At 33.8% G+C, this 23,187-nt stretch overlaps 1 protein-coding gene across 11 annotated transcripts in view; it reads left to right on the forward strand.

Annotated features, from left to right (window-relative positions):
- Nucleotides 1-23,187, forward strand: part of CUL2 (cullin 2) — a 167,674-nt gene that overhangs the window by 93,660 nt on the left and 50,827 nt on the right. For 6 of the 11 annotated variants that reach the window (XM_077151922.1, XM_077151926.1, XM_077151928.1 and 3 more), the window contains 3 exons: nt 10,363-10,503; nt 13,267-13,369; nt 17,416-17,510. In XM_077151922.1, the coding sequence (XP_077008037.1) occupies nt 10,385-10,503; nt 13,267-13,369; nt 17,416-17,510 (317 nt within the window). In that variant the 5' untranslated portion in view covers nt 10,363-10,384. Of the gene's footprint in view, nt 1-9,820; nt 10,054-10,362; nt 10,504-13,266; nt 13,370-17,415; nt 17,511-23,187 lie in introns of all 11 variants that reach the window. The other 5 variants (XR_013171992.1, XM_077151921.1, XM_077151931.1 and 2 more) reach the window with 1 other exon arrangement.

Consider the following 23,187-nt stretch of genomic DNA (forward strand, 5'->3'; position numbering starts at 1 on the left):
TCAAACTGCCATGTTTTTATTGCTGGTGATGATCAATACTGAAATAAAAGTCAGGTTTTTTTTTTTTTAATTTTAGCTATAAAGACACTCACAGTATTAAGTATTTAGCTGCTTACATTATTACACTTGATCTTAGCCAAAAGGCCTAGAAGCGATAACTGTTTACATTATTGATAATTATACTTTTAGAAGGGAATTAAAATATGACCCACCAGTAGGTAAGCTGTCGTCACACTGATCAATTACGTAAAATAAACATGGTTAAATATAAATAATTTATTTATTTATATATTTATATATATAAATAATTTACATTTCAAATAAAATCGTTTATATTTCAAATAAAATATTTATCTACTTCTGTGCCAACCTTAGTTTCATACTTAAAATTGAATGTTTGAAACTAAGTGATGATATTGTGAATTACTGATTATATATGTTGATGTTTTAGTTCATTTGTTAAATTTTTTAAATTAATAAATAAATTTAAAAAAATGAAATTGAATGTTTGAGATACTGTAATTGCTTTATCTACTGAAGAGAATTTTCCAATTCTTTAAGTGAAAAATGTATAAATGCAGAACAGTATCACCCCAAATGAAAATCTGTCTTATCATGATGAAGTTGTATCTTTTTATTTCTGCTTTTACTTAGTAATTTTTTTAGACATTTTTTGGGTGGGAATTTTGTCAGGGTATGTGAACAGTTTGGGGTCGTATCACATTGTTTTGGAGTTCTATTATAATCTCAGAAATGTAAAACTCACTGAGAATTATAGACACTCAGAAGAGAGGGAAGGTTAGTAATAAGTCACTTTTTTAGTATTCTGAGGAATGAAGTATGTGCAATGTGGAAGACAACTTGAAAAAAGACAAGCAATAATTTAGAGCATTACCATCAGAAATCTAGATAGTTTATAATTTGATTTTCCAGGTTGCTTCTCTAGTCTCATCTTTGCCTTAGGTTACCTAGCTATTCTCATAGAACTGCAACAGATTTTGAAGTCTTTGTTCCTAGAATATTAGTAAAATACTGACTTGTATGGGAAAGGGTTTATGCTAGAATGATATATTAAGAAGTCATTGAGGAGTTTTATTTTTTCTTAAACTATGGAATATATGATACATATTAAAAATAGTAAATTAATGTCTGGTGAAATTTAAGCAGAAAGTATGATATAATTGGATTTGCATTTTAGAAAAGTTATGTGGAATGTATAAAGGTGGCAAAAGAATATAACAGGCAAATCATTTAAGAGGCTAGCACAGTAGTCTAGGCAAGAGATGGTGGCTTGAATTACGGTGATGACTGGGAATGGGAAGAAGTGGGTGGATTCAAGAAATGATTGGAAGATAGAATTAATGGGACTTTTGAGTTGATGCTATGAAGAGAAAGGTAATGGAGTAATCAAGAACCATTAGTACAGTCTCAAGCTTGAGGAGCTAGATGAATGGCGATATCGTTTATTGAGAGGTAGAATAGAAGAAGATGGACATGTTGAATTTGAGGTGTTAGACATGTCAAGTCTTCAAGACTTGAGATAAAGATTTGGGAGATAAAGCGACGGTAATTAAAATCCTGCAGTCTGGGGAAATCTAACCATAAAAAATGGAGGACCTTGAAATCTCCCAGCTTCAGCCATTCTGTGTAAATACCACTTGACCGCATATATTATAGTGTACCTCTTAAAATAGAAAAATAATTAAAAGTTAATATCCATTGTGTACTTAATATGTACTAGGCACTGCACTGAGTTCTTTAAATCCATCATTTTGTTTAGCCCTCCCAGTAACCCTATAAGCCATTCATTTATTCATTTATTCATTCTTGAGTTTATTGAGTAGTTAGTCCAGAATGTCATGTACACTCATAGGCACTGGAAAAGTCTATATGCCTTTTTTATCATTTGTGTATCTTAATAAAGTAAAGAAAAAAAAAAAAAACAAATCCAGCAACTTCCAGAACATATCTAAAATTTACAGAGTTTAATTGCTGAAATAAGTTTCCTAAGACTAGACCTTTTAAAAATATTAACCATATTTTTAGATGTTTTAAAGATTGTTTGTAAAATATTCAAATGTTGAATTCAGAATCTTTTTTAAAAAACATTCATGTGAGATTACTTATTGTAGAATGTTCATATGTTGTATGTGATATTTAATTTTCACTTAACTGTCTTATTTCTAAAATCTTTACTGTTATAAACATAAAAAATTAAGGCTTTATATCTTCTAGTCTAGACACTTTTTATTAAAAAAAATTTGTTTTGGTAATGATTAGCTAGAAAGATATTATTTGTTGAAAAATAACCCTAAAATATGTAGAGGTAGATATTTAAGTATCCTTTTAACATTTAATTTAGCTTATTTTATGCTTAGCTTAAACTTGGTAATTGGCAGTAATAATGAGAACATACATTTTCAAAGAAGAAATTTCAGTAAAAGATTATTTTCAGAAATTTATGAGAACTGATTTAAGGGATAATTATTTTAGTTATATAGCAGATAATTTTGAAATGATGTTGTTATATAAAATTTTTTCCATCAACTCATTATGAGTTGATTAACACTCTGGTAGGATATATTAAAAAAAAAAAAAAAAAAACAGGGTGCATAGGTGGTCCAGTGGTTGAATGCTCACCTTCCATGTGGGAGACCTGGCTTTGATTCCCAGAACATGCATCCAAAAAAAAAATTATATATATATATATAAAAATATATATATTTAATTGAGAAATATCCACACATATACAGTCCAGCTTAATTATATAATCAGTGCTCACAATATCATCACATAGTGGTGTATTCTTCACCATGATCATTTTTAGAATATTTGCAGCACTCCAGAAAAAGAAATAAAAAGAAAAAAGTAGAACTCATACATCCTATACCTCTTAGCTCTCCTTCTCATTGACCCACAGGTTTTTTAAATATATATTTTTATTGATAAAACAACATACAAACATTCTTAACATACAAATATTCCACACATGGTGTACAATTAGTGACTCACAATATCATCACATAGTTGTGTATTCATCACCATGATCACCTTTTTGAACATTTGGATTACTCCAGAAAAAAAAACAAAAAAGAAAAAACCCATACATGCCATACCCCTTACTCCTTCCCTTTCATTGACCACAGTAATGATTGGAAGACCAATCATTGTGGTCATCTACCCAATTTATTTTAACCTTTGTTCCCCCTATTAATTATCCGTATTTTTAACTCATCTGTCCATATCCTAGATAAAAGGAGCATCAGACACAAGTCACACAGTTTCATAGTACACAGTCACATTGTAAAGCTTTATCATTATACAGTCATCTTCAAGAAACAAAGCCACTGGAACATAGCTCTTTGGTTTCAGGTATTTCCTTCTGGCTACTCCAATATACCATAAAATTAGAAGGGGATAGCTATATAAGGTGTAAGAATATCCCCAGGATAACCTCTCGACTCTGAAATCTCTCAGCCACTAAAACGTGATTTTGTTCATTTCTCTCTTCCCCGTTTTGGTCAAGAAGTTTTCTCAATCCCTTGAAGCCGGGTCCCATCTCATGATAAAATTTCTGACCCGTAGTGCCAGGGAGAGTTATACCCTTGGGAGTCATGTCCCACTTAGAGGGGAAGGGCAGGTGAGTTCCCTTGCCTTGTTAGCTTAGAAGAGAGAGAGAGACCACATCTGAGCAACAAAAGAGGTTCACTGGGCATGACTCTTAGGCCTAATTTTAAGTAGGCTTAGCCTATCCTTTGCAGAAATAAGATTCATAGAGGCGAACCCCAAGATTGAGGGCTTGGCCTGTTGATTTGGTTGTCCCCATTGCTTGAGTGAATATCAGAAATCACCACATGGGAAAATTGAATACTTCCCCCTTTCTCACCATTCCCCCAAGGGAACTTTGCACATGTTTCTTTCTTCACTGTCCAAATCACTCTGGGATTTATTGGGACATCGCACTAACCTGGACAAACCAACAAAATCTCATGCTCTTTTCAAGATTCCATGTATTTACGGTGTTAACTAAACTGACCACACAAGTTAAATTAGGAAATACACTACCCAAAATATAAATTTTGCACCAAATAAACATCTCTCTCTTTAGTCTCACACAGAAGTTGAAGTTTTAAAATATGGGTGATATCATCCTTTACCCAATCTTCTGATATACCTTAGTCCTATCCAGATCAGGTTTATTCATATCTCTAGTTGAAGTCTGATCACTTTTTCTACTTTTTAAGCAGTTCCTGTATGGGGTACTTAGTCTCACATAAATATCTGAAGTTGCTGGAAAAAAAACGTGTTATATACAAACATCCCAGTATCTGCAAATTCATAATTAACAGTTGTACTTCCTGAATATATTAGATTGCTAGAAGAGCTTACACTGTGCCCCAACCTGATATCGCATGTTCTCAACTTTAGTTCACTGAATTTTAATATTATAATTAGTCCATAAGATTGAGACATGATAATATTTTTCTTTTTGTTCCTGACATTTCATTTAACATACTGCATTTAAGGTTCATTCAGTTGATTCCTCACAACTTCATTCCTTCTTGTTGCCACTCAGTATTATACCATGGTTCTCCCTTCCATTCCTCATTTGTTGTACTCAGGCCGCCTCCGTTCACGCCAGAGACACCTATGTGCAAATGTCCATTTGTGTCCCCATACTCAGTTCCTCCAGGTATATATTAAGCAGTGGGGTTTCAGCATTATATGGAACTACCACACTGCCCTCCAAGGGGCCGTACCTCTCATTTCCCTACTGACAGCGAATCTCTTTCTCCATGTTTCTCTAGTACTTGTTTCTTTCTGTTCAATTTTTTTTTTTTTTTTTACATGCGCAGGCACCAGGAACCGAACCCAAGTCTCTGGCATGGCAGGTGAGAACTCTGCCTGCTGAGCCACTGTGGCCCACCCTTTCTGTTCATTTTTAAATAGTTTTATTCATAACTTCATACAATCCAGCCCATGTATAGACATGCCTTCACCACCATGCTCTATCTGAAGACATTTCCTTTTTTTTCTACAAGGAATCTATACCCCTTTCCCAATCCCCTCTATCTGTTGACATTTAGTTTTGGCATATTGCCTTCATTCATTCATTCCACATTCAGTGGAAGCATATTACAGTTTTACTGTTGACTATAGACCCTAGCTTAAATTGATTGTACTTTTTCCCATATACAGTCTGTTTTCAACACTCTGCAATACTGACATTCATTTGTTGTCGTTCATTCAAAAACATTTTTAATTTATATATTTAATCGCCATCATTGTACACTCTAGGCATTCTTAAATTATACTAAGTCAGTCTTTATCTTCTGTCTTTCCTTCTGGTTTCATACATGCCCCCAGCCCTTCTCCTTCTGTCATACTCACATTCAGCTTCATTCAGTGTACTTATATTATTGGATCCACAATATTTCAATCTACCCAATTTTAACCCTTTATCTCCCCCTATTATTTATTTATTTATTTTTATCTTTATTTATTTTTTACTTATCTGTCTATATCCTGGATAAAAGGACTATCAAACACAAGGTTTTCACGATAACATGGTCACATTGTAAAAACTATATAGTTGTATATCCTTCAAGAATCAAGGCTACTGGTGTCTGATGCTCCTTTTATCTACCTTGTGAACAGACGAGTAAAACATATGGAATAAAAATAAATAATGGGGGAACAAATGTTAAAATAAATTTAGTTTGAAATGCTGGTGATCAATGAAAGGGAGGGGTAAGGCGTATGGTATGTATAATTTTTTTTTCTGTTTTCGTTTTATTTCTTTTTCTGAATAGAAGCAAATGTTCCAAGAAATGATCATGATGATGAATATGCAACTATGTGATGAGATTGTGAATTACTGATTATATATGTAGAATGGAATGATCAAAATAGGAATGTTTGCATTTATTTGGTGTTTCTTTTGGTATTTAAAAAGATAAAATAAACAAACAAAAAAAACAACAAAAAACAAAATGAAGAATCAAGGCTACTGGAACACAGTTCAGCAGTTTCAGGTATTTCCCTCTAGCCACTCCAATATACCATAAACTAAAAAGGAATGTCCAAATAATACATAAGAATAATCTCCAGAATAACCTCTTGACTCTATTTGAAATCTCTCAGCCACTGATACTTTATTTGTTACACTTCTTTTCCCCCTTTTGATCAGGATGGCATTGTTCATCCCACGATGCGAGGGCCAGATTCATCCCTGGGAGTCATCTCCCACTCTACCCGGGAGACTTTCACCCCTGGATATTACATTCCATGTAGGGGGTGCAGCAGTGATTTCACTCGCAGTGTTGGGCTTGGAGAGAGTGAGGCCACAGCTAAGCAACAAAAAAGGTTCCCTGGGAGTAACTTTTACGCATAATTATCAGTAGGCTTTGCCTCTCCTTTGCAGGAATAAGTTTCATAGGGGCGAACCCCAAGATTGAGGGCATAGCCTGTTCAACTGGTTGTCCCCACTGCTTGCTAGAATATCAGGAATTCCCCAGATGGGAAAGTTTAATATTTCCTCCTTTTCCCCCATTCCCACAGGGGACTTTGCAAATATTTTTTTATTCTCTGCCCTGATTACTTTGAGATATATCGAGGCATCACACTAACCTGTAACAAGATCTGACAAGATCTCACACCCTATTCAAGAGTCCATGTAATTGGTGTTCAAGTAAACTAGCCATACAAATTAGATAATGTGTTGGTACAATATTTTAAAATTGGTATTCTTTCAAATATTAATTCTGGGATTTGTTACTATATGTGCCTTTTTAAAAGCTTGTATGATCAAGTAAGTTTAGAAAATACTGGGTTTAACAAAGTAAAATTTCTTAGTCCTATTTTAAGTACATAATTTTAAATGTAAATGCTATTTACAGATGAACTAGATGGTAAACTTTGTGTTTCCTTGTATAATTTGTGTTGTTTTGCTTGGAGCTCTTAATTCTCTTTTCCCTCCCTCATTTTCTTGAGATTTGTTTTTTAAATCAGATTTTTTGAGATATAATTTACATATACTAAAATTCATCCCACAAAAGTATATAGTTCTTTGAGTTTTGACAGGTTTATATAGTTGCATAATTAACTTTCCAATCAAAATAGTTCATCACCCCCCCAATTTTTTTATTGCCCTTCTCTGGCCAGTGCTCTACACCTGTGCAGATCTTGTGACAGTCAGTGATCTGACATGTGTCACTATATTTTTGCTTTTTTCCAGAATAATATGTAAGTGGAATCATGCAGTATGAACTCTATTGAATTGGGCTTTTTTCACTTAGCATAATGCTTTTGAGAATCATCCATATTATTGCATGTATCTGTAATTTGTCCATTTTATTGCATGCATCACATTTTTGTTTTAGCTGTTTGTCAGTTGATGGACATTGGATTTTTTCCAGTTTGGGGCAGTTATGAATAAAGGTGCTCTAAAAATTCGTGTTTAGTTTGTTTTGGATGCGTATCTTCATTTCTCATGGGTAAATAGCTAGAAATGGGATTGCTGGGTGGTGTATATGTTTAATTCAATAGAAACTGCCTGAACTATCCTCTTATTTTGCATTCCCACTTGGTATGTCTGATTCTGTCAAAACTAGAGAAGAGTTAAAAGACAATCTATTCAATCATTAAAATAATTTACAAGCAGTGCATTTATTATGATCCCATTTTTATAAGGGGAGAAAACTAATGTGAAGGGAAAATTGCCAACTTTTTGGTATATAGTTACAAAATAGTCCCTACCCTCAAATATTCAGATAAATACTTTTCAGGATGGTTAAATGATCTAATGGAGGTAATCATATAGAGTTCTTATGTAATAGGTAGGATAGGGCACCTTACCCATCTTATGTGGGCCCAGGAAAGTTCCTTAAAGGCAGATATACCTGGACCAAAGCTTATAATATGAGTCAGAATTAATCAGGTGAATGGGGAAGAGAGGAGTGGTAGGGAAGGAAGCATTTTAGGTAGAGAAAACAGTAAGGTTCAAGGCAGAGTATATGGAATAGTTGTTGTGTTCAGTGACTTCTAAGCAGAGAGAAGTTACTGGATTGTGATGTCAAGGAAGGGAGTCCCATGAGGAGAGGATGCTGCAGAGTTGTTTTAGTCTGAGGTCAAATTGTGGAATCTTGTGTGCCATATTGGCAAGGAGCCTGAGCTTAATGCTGTCTGCAGTGGGAAACAGTACAAGAGTGACTTGGTCAACTTTTTGGGTTAGGTAGATGATTTTTGTGTATTCTATGAGGGCCAGATCTGTGATGGTAACTTTTTTACGGTTTATAGCTTTGCTGTTTGACTAGTATATCCTCAAACCTAGAACAGTACCTGGCATTGTTCACTAAAAAAATGTTAGTAAGGCAATATAGTTGTACTCCAGAGCAGGTCTGAATCCTCCTGACTTCACCATTAATTAGCTGTGTGACCTTAAGCAAGGTTCTTAATCACCTTGTGTGACTTAGTTTTCTTATCTAGGAAATGGGAAGAACAGTGGAACCTGCTTAATCAGATTTTTTGGAGGATTAAATGAGTAAATGTGTATAAAGTACTTAGAATAGTGCTTAGCTCATAGTAAGCACTATATCAGTTTGAACAGTTATGAATTTTTCAGTCACTGAAAAATTAATACAAGCTAGAGCTGCTGAGAGCCTGATCCCAGGGCGTTTGTGGGCTACACAGGTTTATACAGGAATAGATGGATTTAAGGAATATCTAGGAACACAATTGGAAAGGATGTGGTGAATAAGGGAAGAGGAGTTAAGGTTAATTCTCTGATTTTGAGTTTAGGAAACTTGATAGATTCTTTTCTCTCCACAGTGAAATCTTGGTTAATCCATTCTAGATAATAAATGAGATGAATTTAAGTCTGGAGGTCTTTGGTCTTTGCTATGTTGAGGAAAGAGTCTTGATGCATTGTGGCACACCCTATTGGATATTTTGCTTTTCTCTGATCCTTTTCTTTTTCCTCTTTGGATTCTGCTCCTTGGGCTGTTTTTGAGTTCTTAGGACAGAACTGGTAAGAAGGTACTAGGACTGCCTAAAATTTGTGGGCTTTGTGGATGTACAGCTCCTCTTCTCCCCTCGTTTCCTTTTCTTGTTCTCTTTACTCATCTCCATTACCTCTCCCATTTTTCCCACCTCTTTTCTTTCCCAAGAGTGAGACATGAAAAGGGGTGTTGGCTTTGGCCAAACTTTTGACTGAGTTGGTGCTTTATTAAGGAAAAACTTTGGGGACACTGTTTAACACATGCCAGTAAAGTATTCCTTTGTTTAATTAAGTTGAACTTTGAAAGATTTCTCTTTTGTCTTTCTGGGGTGATACTGAGAAGGATTTAGAATCTAGCTTTAATCAAGTTTCTGTAACATTGAGACTCTTCTTTCAGAAGCCAGCTAACTCTTAGAATATAGCTTGTCTGCTAGGCAGGAGTCTTGCAGCTCTCCTATATAGATTGTTTGGGGTCACCGTAGGCCAGGCGTTGCATTCTAGAGAGGTGTTTTTGTGAGTGGGACCAGATATCCCTGAGCAACTGAGAAGGACCTCTTAGTTATCAGCTGCAACCCTGGAATTTCTTTGAAATATTTATTATTTTTTAATCTTAAAAGTACATGTGAATTTTTCATTCTCCTCCATAATTCATCCCACTTTGTTTCCATGTAAATGTAACTTTCTTTGCTAGTCTCTTTTTTTGTATGCTGTATGGTGAGGGTCACATTTTATTCTTTTTTCCATATGAGTATCCTATTACTGTAGCATCACTTGTTGAATTTTTGTTTGTTTTTTTGTTTGCTTGTTTTGTTTTGTTTTTAGGAAGTGCTCGGGCAAGGAATCGAACCTGGGTCTCCTGCATAGCAGGCGAAAATTCTACCGCTGAACTACCCTAGCACCTCCTTCTGTAGTCTTTTATTAGAACCGATTCTCTAGGAAGATAAACTACTTCATTTTCATGTGCATATCACCTATTCCCAGTTTAAGAAGAGCAAATTACAACCGTTGGGGTCTAAACCTTTTTAATTGAGTGTCTCCTGCCTATTTCTCATGATGTAAGTTAGCTTTTTTGGCTAAGTGGGTCCTAGCTTCTTTCTGTCAACACTTTAATAAGATTTTGGTCTTTGGAGCAACAACTCTTGACCATAAATTGTACTAAAATTCTTGTTTATAAATGCAGGTATACTATGGAATTCCTTGCCTGTATCATCTTGAAAAGATAGTAATCCATGTTTATTGAGCTCTTAATATGTACTAGGTTATGTTCTTACCCATTTCCCGTATCATGCTATTTAATTATGTGATACTTTAAAAACAACTAAGCCTGAGGAATTCATACTAACATTATTGATTTTAATTAACAGATTTCAACACTAAACTTGCACAATGTCTTTGAAACCAAGAGTAGTAGATTTTGATGAAACATGGAATAAACTTTTAACGACAATCAAAGCAGTTGTCATGTTGGAATACGTCGAAAGAGCAACATGGAATGATCGCTTCTCGTATCCTTTCAGTGGAAGCTTGATAAATGTTTGAAAATTGATGAACTTTTTGAAAAGTGAGAGCAGCTTTAAGCTATTCAAATATATTATATGTATTTCCAGGTTCATCATCTGTTTTTTGGCAATCAACAGGTTTTTTAAAATGCAATTTTATTGGTATTTATTATATATTTACATACCATGTAATCATCCAAAGTGTATAATTAGTGATTCACAGTATCATCATATAGTTGTGCATTCGTTATTCCATTTGACTTTTTTTCTTTTTTTGAAAAATAACATACATACGAAAAAAGCAATAAATTTCAAAGCACACTACAACAATTAGTTGTAGAACAGATTTCAGAGTTTGGTATGGATTACAATTCCACAATTTTAGGTTTTTACTACTAGCTGCACTAAAACACTGGAGACAAAGAAATATTAATATAATGATTCAGCAGTCATACTCTAACTCCACCATCTCCTTTGATCTTTCTCCCACACTTTAGGAATCAACAGGCTTTGATAATCTTTCATTCAGCAAATATTTATTGAGCACTTAGTATATGTCAGAGACTACTTTAGGTTCTGGGATCTCAATTGTGAACAAAACTTATTCCTTTCCCTTTATTCTAATAAGGGATTAAAAACAGGTAAACAGATAAGAACATGTATGATCTAATGCCAGTACTTCTACTAGCAGGTATTGATAACTGGAGAAAAATGGAGGAGGCTTGGAAAATGCTTGAATGTGTTTTATCTGGGGGGAAAGTTTTTTAGGCAGAGAAAGCAGCAAGTTCAAAGACCAAGAGATGGAAATATGCTTGGCAGGTTTGAGGAACAGCAAGGAAGCCTGTATGGCTGGTGCAGTGAATGAGGGAGGTGGTAAGAAATGAAGTCAAAATAGATCCAGAGGTCTGGTCATATGGTTCCTCCGGTTTTTGTGTAGGGCTTTGGGTTTTATCCTTAATGTGAAGGGAAGTCTTGTTTAAAACCAAAAGAGTAGGAGTTTAATACTTTTTTTTTTATAATTTTTAAAAATTTCTATTTTGAAATAATTTCAAACTTGCATGGACAGTTGCAAAAATAATACAAAACCCATACCAAGAGCTTCAATATATCCTCTTCCCAGATTCTATTTATCCATCCATCTCTGTTGGCGTGTATATTTTCTAAACATTTGAGAGTAGGTTGTATACATCACGCTACTTGAATGGCTAATGTTTCCACGCATATTACCTTGGAACAAGGGTGTTTAATGCTTTCTTAATCTCATTATAGAAATTTGAGATCTGTGTTGAGTTAGAAATTCATCATCATAACCTAAGTAGTAGTCACAGATCTTTGTCCATATCATTTCTAGCCCCAGAAGCTCTTTTCAATATTTTTGTTCATGGTTTCTTTATTGTCTTTTTTTTTTTTAACTTTTTCCAGAGAATGAAAACTGATGCAATTGAACATATTAAAATTAGGAATAGAGAAAAATTAAGAGTTTAGGCAAGAGCTAGGATGAGTCTTAGTGCTTTTATTTAGTTAAGCATTTTTTCTTAGTATTTTTAATTGGATTAATTGCCTACATTTGTGAATTGGGAGATTTTTTATAAAAGTCCAGATTTGTAATTTTTCCAAGACAATGTGAAACCTGGTACCCTGCAATTCTGTATGACAGCAATTTGCTGAGCCTAACTAGTGCTGCCCTCTCTAGTGATAGCTGCCCTCTTTATGTGGGCATATGTTTTTTAGAAAAGCTTTGGTTTCATAAGAAGTGATTAAAACTTGTTCTCAGTGCCTAGCTCAATTGTTTATATTGAGCTGAATGTTGAGGCAAGAACAGTGAAGTGCTTTCAGACTAAACAGGAAGCCATTTAATTCATTACAGCAGTTATAATATATAAGTACACTGGATTTTTGTTATTTGTGGTAGTTATGGTCTGTGAATTTGTGCAAACAATGGATTAGCAAATACCAAACCATTACTCCTAGGGGAAAGCCAGTGTGGATGACAGAAGTTATAAATAACTTTTGTAAAACTAGAAAAAATAAATTTGTATAAAAATAAATTTGATGGTATAAATAAAAGTGTTTTGAAGATAGAGAAGAGGAAGAACCTTCCTTTTAATTTTAAGCATAAATTTTTCTTTATTTGTATTAAATATAACTAATTGTTCAACCTTGTTTTCACTTTGTATCCTCATCTCCAGTTAGGCTGGTCTCAGATTACTTCAAGTGTGCTATGTCTTCCATATTTGGCTAGTGATTCATTGTTTATGAAGCACTTTAATATATATGTGCTTATTTGGGTCTTAACACAACTGTGAAGAAATATCAGGAAAGGGTTTAATACCTACCTTATAGATGAGGAAATGGCAACCTGGAGAGGTTAAGAGATTTGGTCAAGATATAAAGCTGCAATTCGATGTCATTTCCTCTGATTCCTGTTTGAGAACTTGTTCTGTTGCAGCATATCTACCACTGGTGGGGCCCAGCAGGTACTTGCTGTTCAAAAACTTAACTGATTAATTGATAATACTGTCGCTGTTATGCTGTCGTTCCTCTGATGGAGTAAATGTTGAAGGACACTGGGTAGGCTATAGAATATCCTGAGTACTGTGAATCTTATATATAGTGTATATAGAGTGTTCTTTTTAAAAAGAAACATAAGTATTTTTATCTTTGTTAAAAAAAGTGTTTTTTCATATTTTTAATTCCAAAATTGAGTTAAATCTTATGGATGAATTGAATGAATGAAAATGAACGTAGAAACCTTAACAATTTAACAAGAGATATTTATGCTTTATGTGTGGCCTATCCTGAACCCCTTGGAGAAAGACTTTACACAGAAACTAAAATTTTTTTGGAAAATCACGTACGACATTTACATAAGGTAAGGAATGGTACATACATGTTGGAAATATGTTTGTAGCTGCATAGTTATTTGACTAGTTCATTTTCCCCCACTGTTTTCTTGAATTTGTATCAAGTTCATGTTAATTGTTTTGTTTCTTAAATAGTATTTTCCTAATTATATATTTATGATGTTTATTACATATTTACTATGAGTCAAGTAGTGTTCAGTTCTCTAAGGGAAATCATTTTACTTGATTCAGATCAAAGAACTAGTGAAGGAGCTGGGATTCATGCACAGCAGTGTTTGTTCAATGTTAAAATGTGCTCCTATGTGCTCCAGATGGTGTTTGTTAAAACCAAGTTTTCTCTTGGTTTTTGATTCCCACCTCTTCTTTATTACTCTTTATGAACCACTGTTTGCTGCTTCTTACACAAAATGGAAAGGTAAATTTCTATCTTTAATTTATTATTTTCATCTTTTTAGCTTCATATCTTAATAAAATCTTCAAAAAAAAAAGTGAATGGCAAATAAAAAAGCATGGTAGAAACTTCCTCTGTAACCCATTAACTTATTTTGGTTAGCATAGCATGTGTAAGGGAGCAGTATTTAGCTGTTCAGACAGCATTTCTACTGGTCTCATCAGGAATTGTATGAGATAATTTATTGCCTGGCTAGAATGTTTGTTTACTTTACCTTTTTATTTTTTAATGTGTCTCCCTACATATATATATTACTCTATCTTTACATATACAAACACAGAGGCAGATATATGATACATATATATATCATAGGGAATTTTGTTCACAACTTTTTTTTTGGGGGGGGTGGTCAGGTGGGGTGCATGGGCCGGTAATCTAACTCTGGTCTCCCACATGGCGAGCAAGAATTCTACCGTGGAACTACCTGTGCATCCCTACTTTACCTTTTATAAGCTATTTGACTGTGGACTCACTTAACCTACCTTATGGACTGTGTCTTCAATCTGTAAAATGAGGATAAAGTGACATAAAGTGTCTGTGGTAGTTAGATTTAGTTGTCAGTTTGGCCAGGTGAAGACACCTTGTTTTGTTGCTGCGGACATGAGCCAATGGTATGTGAACCTCATCTGTTGCTAATTACATCTGCAGTCGGCTAGGAGGTGTGCCTCCTGCAATGAATGACGTTTGACTTAATTGGCTGGTGCTTAAATGAGAGAGCGCGATGTAGCACAGCCCAAGCAGCTCGGCATACCTCATCTCAGCACTCGCAGCTCAGCCCAGGCCTTTGGAGATACAGAGAAAAATCACCCCGGGTAAAGTTGTTGGAACCCAGGGGCCTGGAGAGAAGGCCGGCAGAGATTACCCTGAGCCTTCCCATGTAAGAAAGAACCTCAGATGAAAGTTAGCTGCCTTTCCTCTGAAGAACTAACAAAATAAATCCCCTTTTATTAAAAGCCATTCCGTCTCTGGTGTGTTGCATTCCGGCAGCTAGCAAACCAGAGCAGTATCCAACCCCTGTACATGGCTAGAAGTAGGTATTTTTTAAACTGGTAACCTATGATAAGTAGAACACAATCTATCATGTGATATTTTCCTTAAGACATTGGAAGGAAATCTTACTTTTTGTTGTATGTGGCAAAAACCTTCTAGTGTTTGAGTATGAACATTTTTCAGCTTATGAAAGTGATTTTGATGTTGAGTACTTAAATTGGTCTTAAAATGTGTGATAAGTTAGTTTTAGAGAGAAAGTTCTGCTATTGTGGACAATTGCGCTTAGGTTATACCATAATTGATAACTATGTAAGGTATTTTTAAATTTTGCAACTTTATATTTTAGCATAAGTTGTGTAATTTTTAAAACTTTATGGTAATTTTAGACTTTTAGCAAAGTTATGGTGCAAAGTTCTCAAATACCTCACCCAGCTTCTTGATGTTAATGTCTTGTATAACAATGATATAATTATTGAAACCAAGAATTTAACATTGGTATAATTGTAAATGTGATTTTAAAATTTGTAAAGCAGTTTTATGAAAGTTTATAATGCTCATATAATTGTACACTGTATGTTAGCTAAGATTTTGTGACAAAAAAGAAGTTGACTTTTAAAAATAGATAATAAAGTATAGATTGTTACACAGCCAACAGAGTCGACACATAGTCCCTGTGAGAAGAAATTACTAAAGTATTACATTGTCACTCCAGATCATTTAGAACATGCAGATAAACTAAAAGAAGAAAATAAGTATAACCCATAATCCACCTCCAGAATTAACTACTGCTAATATTTTGATATATTTGCATTCATTTTGGTATATATATATTTAACTATATATGAGTATATATGTAATTTGATATCTTTTGCATATTTTTGCTTTGTATAGAGTTCCATTTTTAATTAAAAAATTAGTTCATTTTATACACTTTTAATTTGCTTGTATGTCTCTTCCTTTGTCATTAAATAGATTTTTGTAATCCTGGCAATGATTGTGAATGTTTTTTATTGTATGGAGATACCATGATTTTTTTTAAAAATACCTCTGTGTTGTTGGACATATAGATCATTCCAATTTGTATAAATTGTTATTATAATCAAAATGCTTCTGAGATATCCTTGTAGCTCAATTACCCTAGATGTGTAATTGCTTGGTCATAGGTCATAGCATTTTTATTATTTTTGACATAAATTGGCAGATTGTTCTCTGGATGTATGTTGTATCCAGCCAGCAGCAGTATATATTATTAATGATTGCTATTATTAATACATTTACGAATTTGATAGACAAAAAAAAAGTGCTATTTGTAGGTTAATTCTAACTTTCTGAGTCTTAATTGTTAAAATTCCAAGCTCAAAAGCATAGAATTTCATTGGAAAATTAACTTGATAAAAATTGAGGTCATGATGTGCTTAAAATCGTATGGACAGTTCAAGAAAGAACTGGGACAGAAGAACCTGATCCTGATTACCAATCCAGTGTATTTTTATTGTTAGACATGATTTATTTAAAAAAAAAATTCTTGAAAAATAGACCTCAAATTTCAGTTTGATTTTTATTTTTCTAAAAATAATAGGGTTGTAGTAAATATAAGATTTATTTTGGAAAGTATGGAAAAGGTGTCAGTTTTCATAAATAATCTTATTCACAAAATTGAATTCTATTGCTTGAGGTAGTGATATAACTAGCAGGCTGATCAGGAATAATGGATTTGAAGAAACATAGGTACAAGGCACTAGAATTATGTTCTATTTGAAACTGATTTTAATATAATCTAGCCAAAAGACCGTATCAAGCTATTACATTTTGTCTTTTTACCTCAGAGAGTGAACAGTTCACTCTGCTAGGGATACCTTGCTTTCATTTCTAAGACGTTTTTTTCCAGTTTCATTATTAATACTGCAGTTAAATTAGAATATAATTAGTTAATGTAATTTATAATATTTAACTTACATCAGTTTTTTAGAACAATAATATATATTTTTTCTTTATTAGAGAAATTGTGAGTTTACAGAATAATTATGCATAAAATACAGAATTCCTATATACCACCCCATAACCAATACTTTGTATTGATGTAAAACATTTGTTAACAATTGATGATAGCATGTTTTTATAATTGTATTATTAGTTAAAGGCCATAGTTCAACTTAGGGTTCACTCTTTACTTATTGTAGTTCCATGGATTTAAAAAATTGTGTTTTATTGTATATACACAGTCTAACATTTTCTCTCTTATTACATTCAGATATATATTTTACTGCTGTTAACAACAGCGTTGTGCTACCGTCACCACCGTTCATTGCCCAAACATTTCCATCATTCCAAATAGGAACCCTGTACATTTTAAGTCTTAATTCTCCATTCCCTATTCCTGCCTCATCCTTTGGTAGCCTGTGTTCTAGATTCTAACTCTGTGAGTTTGCTTATTCTAATTGTTTCAAATCAGTGAGATCATATAATATTGTTCTTTTATGTCTGGCTTATTGCGCTCAGCATGATGTCTTCAAGGTTCATCCATGTTAGAATATTAGTTTTTGATAAATTTCATAGTTTACAAATGAAAATAATTGATGTTCTCCAAGTAAAAATAATTTTCCTCTTTTATAGAGAGTTCTGGAAGCTGAAGAACAAGTACTTGTTATGTATCATAGATATTGGGAAGAATATAGCAAAGGTGCAGACTATATGGACTGCTTATATAGGTAAGTATATTTTTAAACTCTTGAAAATCTGAACAGTGTATCTGCAGTCAATAATTGAAGGAATAATATGTTTGAATTACCTATTATACATTGAAATATGCAGAACTGAAGTATTCCCTTCCACCAGGATTTTTTTCTGCTGCAGGGAAACATCTATAGTCTGCGTCAGCTGAGTATTTGGGAGCCAGGTAACATGTGGGAAGTCATTATGTGAAGCAAGGGCTCATCTGTATGTGAAAGTAAAGTACTTATGTGAAAAGTAAAACTGTATTTGATTGCATGGCTCTATTTCTTCATAGTGGGACTAAGCACAAGTTATATCTTAAGACATCCACAGTAAAACTTTAGGTTGGTTGAGGCTTAATGGGTAATTCTAAGCCCATGTCTCCTCAAATATGCTCTTAATTGACTCTAGGATTCACTATTTGATGTTTCCTGGAAATACTGTTGGTCAGTAGTTTTTCATGGTCAGTAGTCTCATGAACTTTGGGGAAGTTCATGAGACTTACTGATTCTCCTTAGCCATTTTGAGTTAATAACAATTTTGTGATGCCCCGTGGTCTCAGATCCTCCTGCTTTTCCTCATGCTGTTCTCTCTAGAGTCTGGGTTGCTTTTCTTCCTTTCTCTGAATGACTAATTCTGATGCATTTTTTGTTGTTGTTCCCTTATGAATATCCTTTTTCCACTGTGCCTAGCTAGATCTTTTTGCTGTAACTGCCATTTCTGTTGACTTGTTTCCATGGCATTCCATGTTTACCAGCATGTTTAGGTTCTCTCTGACCCATTCATATGGATCAATGGAAATAAATACCTTGACATGTAAAACATAGACCTATTTATGTTTTGTTTTGTTCTGTTTCTAGTTGGAAAAGAGAAGTATTTTAGTAGCATTTTCAATAACTATAGCTACTTATTTAATAGTACCCCAAAGTGCAACTTAGTAGTTTTGTTTTTTGTTTTTAAAGAGTTTTATTGTGGTAACATAACTACAACATAGCATTTTCCATTTTGACGGTTTCTAAGTATTATAATTCAGTGGTGTTGATTATATTCACAGTGTTGTGCTACCATTACCACCATCCATTAACAAAATACTTCCATCATCCCAAACAGAAACTCTGTACCCATTAAGCATTAACTTAGAGACCTTTTTCTTGAAGTATAGCAGGTCAATAGGGAGTAATGGTGTTAAGCACCTGGGCCTTTCACCCTTGGTCTTAGAGTGTTTTCTCTTGAGAAGATTGTGGCTTGTGATGGACTCACTTGAGAATCTTGGCCTCTGCACTGTGGCTTGGACTACAGATGAGCCCTTGCTTCAGTTTCTCATGGGAGAAGCTCAGGAATTGAACTGGGTCTCTAAGCATTATCCATAGTTACAATCATTGCAGAATTACCACATTGTGACCGGGGCTCACTTCTCTTGGCATGTTTGTCCTTCTTTGGACCTGGAGGCTTTTTCATCTTTCTTGTGGTTTTTTGTTTGTTTGTTTGTTTTATAACAGAACTGAAGCTTACTCACTCTAAGGTGTTGGTGTTGGAAACGGTAGCCCGGTTGTTTCCATTTCTTAGAAGTGCAAATAATAAAACTAGAAACCAATTGCTGACATGTACAAGGTTTACTATGATTTTGGCTTTTATAAAACAGAGTTTGCCATATATAAAACATCCTGACATTTGATTTTTTTACCTTCATCTACCAAGGTCAGATAGTTGTAAGTACAACTTTAAGAATTTCCTGGCTAACTTGTCAGGGAGTGTTAGGAAAATTTCAAGGATACCAGTGTGTGTGTACATGGCATTACCCATTGCTGAGATGAGTGGATCTTCAGGTATGTAGATGGCTAGAGTTTTTAGACTGTGTGCCATGCCGTGGAATCCATTTTTAGCTGAGACAATTCAATGAAGATTCAAGTTGCTTTTTCCTTCTTTGTTTTGTAGTGCACAATTCTCTTGGTTCTCCTGCCTTTCTCTGTGCCAAAATCAATATTTATTAATGAGCTTTTGTTAAACATTGCATGTACACATATATGTGTATATAATGTATTAACTGTATGAGGTAGTTGATGTCTCCATTTTTACAGATGAAGAAAGTAGGGCTAAACCACTTTGCTCAGAGTCACTCAGATAGAAAATCAGAAAGGGTGAATTTGAACCAGATCTGTCTCATTTCAAAGCCTATCTATTTAACTGTTTTTTTCTACCTTATTTTCATTCCAGCTAACTCTTTTTAGTTACTTGAATAGATTCTATTCTTGTCTCTTTTTTTCCACTACATATTCTTTTTTAGAGTGGTCTCAGTTACTCCTGGTTTGGTTACAACCTATATATTGATTACCTTCAAAATGCATGTTTGTCCCAGGCAGTCAAGATTGAGGACTATTTTTAGGTAGCTACCTTTATCTCCTTGATGTCCTGTGGGTACGTTGTACTACTGTTGATGTTCAAAATTGAGCTTATCTTTTATATACACACTTGGCCTTGGTATTTCCAATTTTAGTTAATGATAGTTCTAAATACTCAGACACGTAAGCCAGAAATCTCGGTTATCCTTAACTTAGAGTTATCTTCTCTACTTGAGCACTTTTTGGTCATATTTCCAAATATGAAATTTTTTTTTCACTGCACTTATAATTTAAGCCTTTCATCATTTCTCACTTGATGAATGATTGAAAGTCCTGTAATTGATCTCCCCGCTTTTGTATATTTTCTAACTCATGTTATTCAGTAAACTTCTTATGTTGTCTTTTCTGAAGAGCAAATTTGATCATTGTCTGAAATCATTTAATAACTTTCCACAGTCTATAGCAAACGCATAGAATTGATGGCCTGTGAGATTCAGTGTGTGTTTGGTTTGTGTGGTATTAGTATCATGTGGCTGATCATTACTGACTTAATTATATTAGTAGACTGGATGGTGAAATCCTTTTCATAGAGAATATGCTTAATGGCAATCAGATGAAAACTGCTAAATAGTCGATAGAAATTTTACTTGCTGGATAATCAGGTTATCCAGGCTATCCTTTGTTTCTAGACATAGCTTAATGAGAAAATCTGCATAAGAAAATGTAAAGAGATAAAAATTAGTTTTTGTTTCAAAAGTATTTCTCAATATTTTTACAAAATAATATCGAGTCTCCTTTTTACCCTGAGTGATTTATAAGAGGGAAATTCATTAGCATTGGTGATTTAGGAATTCTGATTTAAAGAAAAATAATGACCCTCGTGTTCCATGTTTCCCTGTAGCTTTATACATCTTTTTAGACCCTGCTGACACCCATGAAGTGAAGTACTTTAGATATTTGCTGGAAAACAAACAGCTGGTTGCAATTCAGTAGGTATTAGCATGAAAACAACTCTTATAGTGGAATTTTATAACATAGACTAAAATGTCTGATTTTTTTGAGGCTCCAGGATTACCTTAGGTGATTTGTTCTTGTCAAATACTATAATTAATACAATCGAGAATTTTAGGGGATGCTTATTAAATGTTTAATTGAATGAATAAATTACAAGAATATGCACTGCCTTTGTGGTACAGTATAATTTGCTCTAAGAAATCACTGGAAGCTGTTTTGACTTATAATTTCCTAGGACATATTTCTTTACTTAAAAAACACATGTGTAGTTAATAAATTTGATTGTAAATACTACAGAGACATATAAGAAACTGGTGTTCATATTAAAATAAAAATTGCGCTTTTATATTTAAATAAAAATTGTACTGTTTACATTTTAAATTATGTCTTTAATTATTTTGAAGCTTGCCTATCAAGCATAAACTAACAAGAGTAGAAATCTGGAATGAGAAAGATGCCAAATAGTTCATGTAAGTTAGTTTAAATTTTAATTGGGAATAGTAGGTGACTTGCTTTATCAGATGTTATAACATAATGTGAAACTAAAATAGTACTGGCTTAAGAATGTACTCAAAGATCTTTGCAATATATTAGTGAATTCAGACCTGCTTTACGTATCACTTAGCAGATCCTTAAGAGGTAACAAACCAGTATGCTAAGAAGTTTATATTTCCTATGTAGGAATCAGGGAGCTGCTGTACAATTCTGAATAGGGAAGTGGCATCCTGAGAGTAGAATTTTTGGATGAATTGGAGATGCCTGAAACTAGAAATAGAGACCAAACAGGAGAGTGTTTCATATGATCCAAGCAGAAGGTCTTGTGGGAGGATATATTAGTTTAGGACACAAAGACCAGTTGATTACAGGAGGTAAAATATAAAGATAAATAATTCTAATGTTACAGGTAAGGTTACTGGGATGGCCATGGAACCACTGACAAATAAGAAACTGATTTGATGCCAGGGATGTATATTTAGAAAGACACATATATATGAGAAAGATTATGTTTCCTCTACTGAGGAATATGTGTCATTGTTGAAATTTTACACTTGTGTTTTTATGTTCTGTCAGGTGTGATAAGCGCTGCATAGGCAGAAATCACATTTTTTTGCCATCTTTTTGGCATATAGTCCACATTCAGTAAATACTTGTTGAATGAGAGTGGAGGAACTCCTGCGTTTCTTTGCTAGCTCTGCTGCTGACTAGCAGATTGAGCTTTGGCAAGTTACTTAATCTCTCCAAGCTGCAGTTTTCTTATGTGTAAAATGAAGATAATAATAGCACTACATATATCTACCTCATAGTATTAAACTAGATAAAATGCTTAGGCTGTGAACTCCATAAATGTTAGTGATTACTTTTCTTTCTTGGCAACGTGCTGTTGATCATCTGGCTCCAGGCTCCTTTTCCAAGTTTATGTTTAACTATTTTTAGCTTTTGCTCTCTGTCCTGTCTAGAATGCTATCCATTTATTTATTCAGTAATTCATCAGACACATATTTTCTGAGGACTTAATATTTGTCATATGCTGTTTATAGGATAAGGGCCTTGCCTTGTGAACTTTATATTCTAGAGTGGAGATGTATAAAACAAAATATAGAAAGATAAATGAATAGGATTATTGCTATGGTAACACATACTGTGAAGAAAATAGTGTGTTAGATAATTGTCTCAATGGGGATGGGAAGTTGAGATTAATTTAGATTGGGGTCACAGAAGGTCTGAAAGAGATGTGTTTGATCTGAGACTGAAGGGAAGAATAATATGATTTTGTACCATATGAGGAGAGGAGACCTTATATCAAGGTTATAAGTAAGCCTTAGAGTTTAGAGATTTTAAGTCAGTGAAGGTAGAAGAGTGACTTGTGAGATTTGTTGTGAATATACCACTTTTGAGTTAATTCCCATTAGTGTCAAAGTAGTTATGCAGTTGAAAATGTATTGGAAGGTGTGTGTTAATATAATGCAGATATCATCGTTTTTGCCTAAATACCTATATTGTTGCCAATAACTGCACCTTGGCAGAACCTTTCAAATGAAGTTTTAAGTGATAGATATTGAAGGGGTTATAGTGAAATCTGAGGTGGTGAACAGTGTTTGAACTGTACTGGCCCTTTCTACACATTTTTGCCCTACTATCCATTTGAAATATTTTTAAAAAAACATTTTAGAACCTATGTTCATCTCAGTTATACTCCTATGTTCATCTCAGTTATACTGAGTTCATCATAGTTATTAGTCTTAGAATATGTTAAAACATTTTCTTTATAAGCTGTTTTCTCTGGTAAACAAAATGATCTTAAATCTGTCAATTTTGTCCT

This window comes from Tamandua tetradactyla, chromosome 1, assembly GCF_023851605.1.
Source record: "Tamandua tetradactyla isolate mTamTet1 chromosome 1, mTamTet1.pri, whole genome shotgun sequence".
NCBI classification, from domain to species: domain Eukaryota; kingdom Metazoa; phylum Chordata; class Mammalia; order Pilosa; family Myrmecophagidae; genus Tamandua; species Tamandua tetradactyla.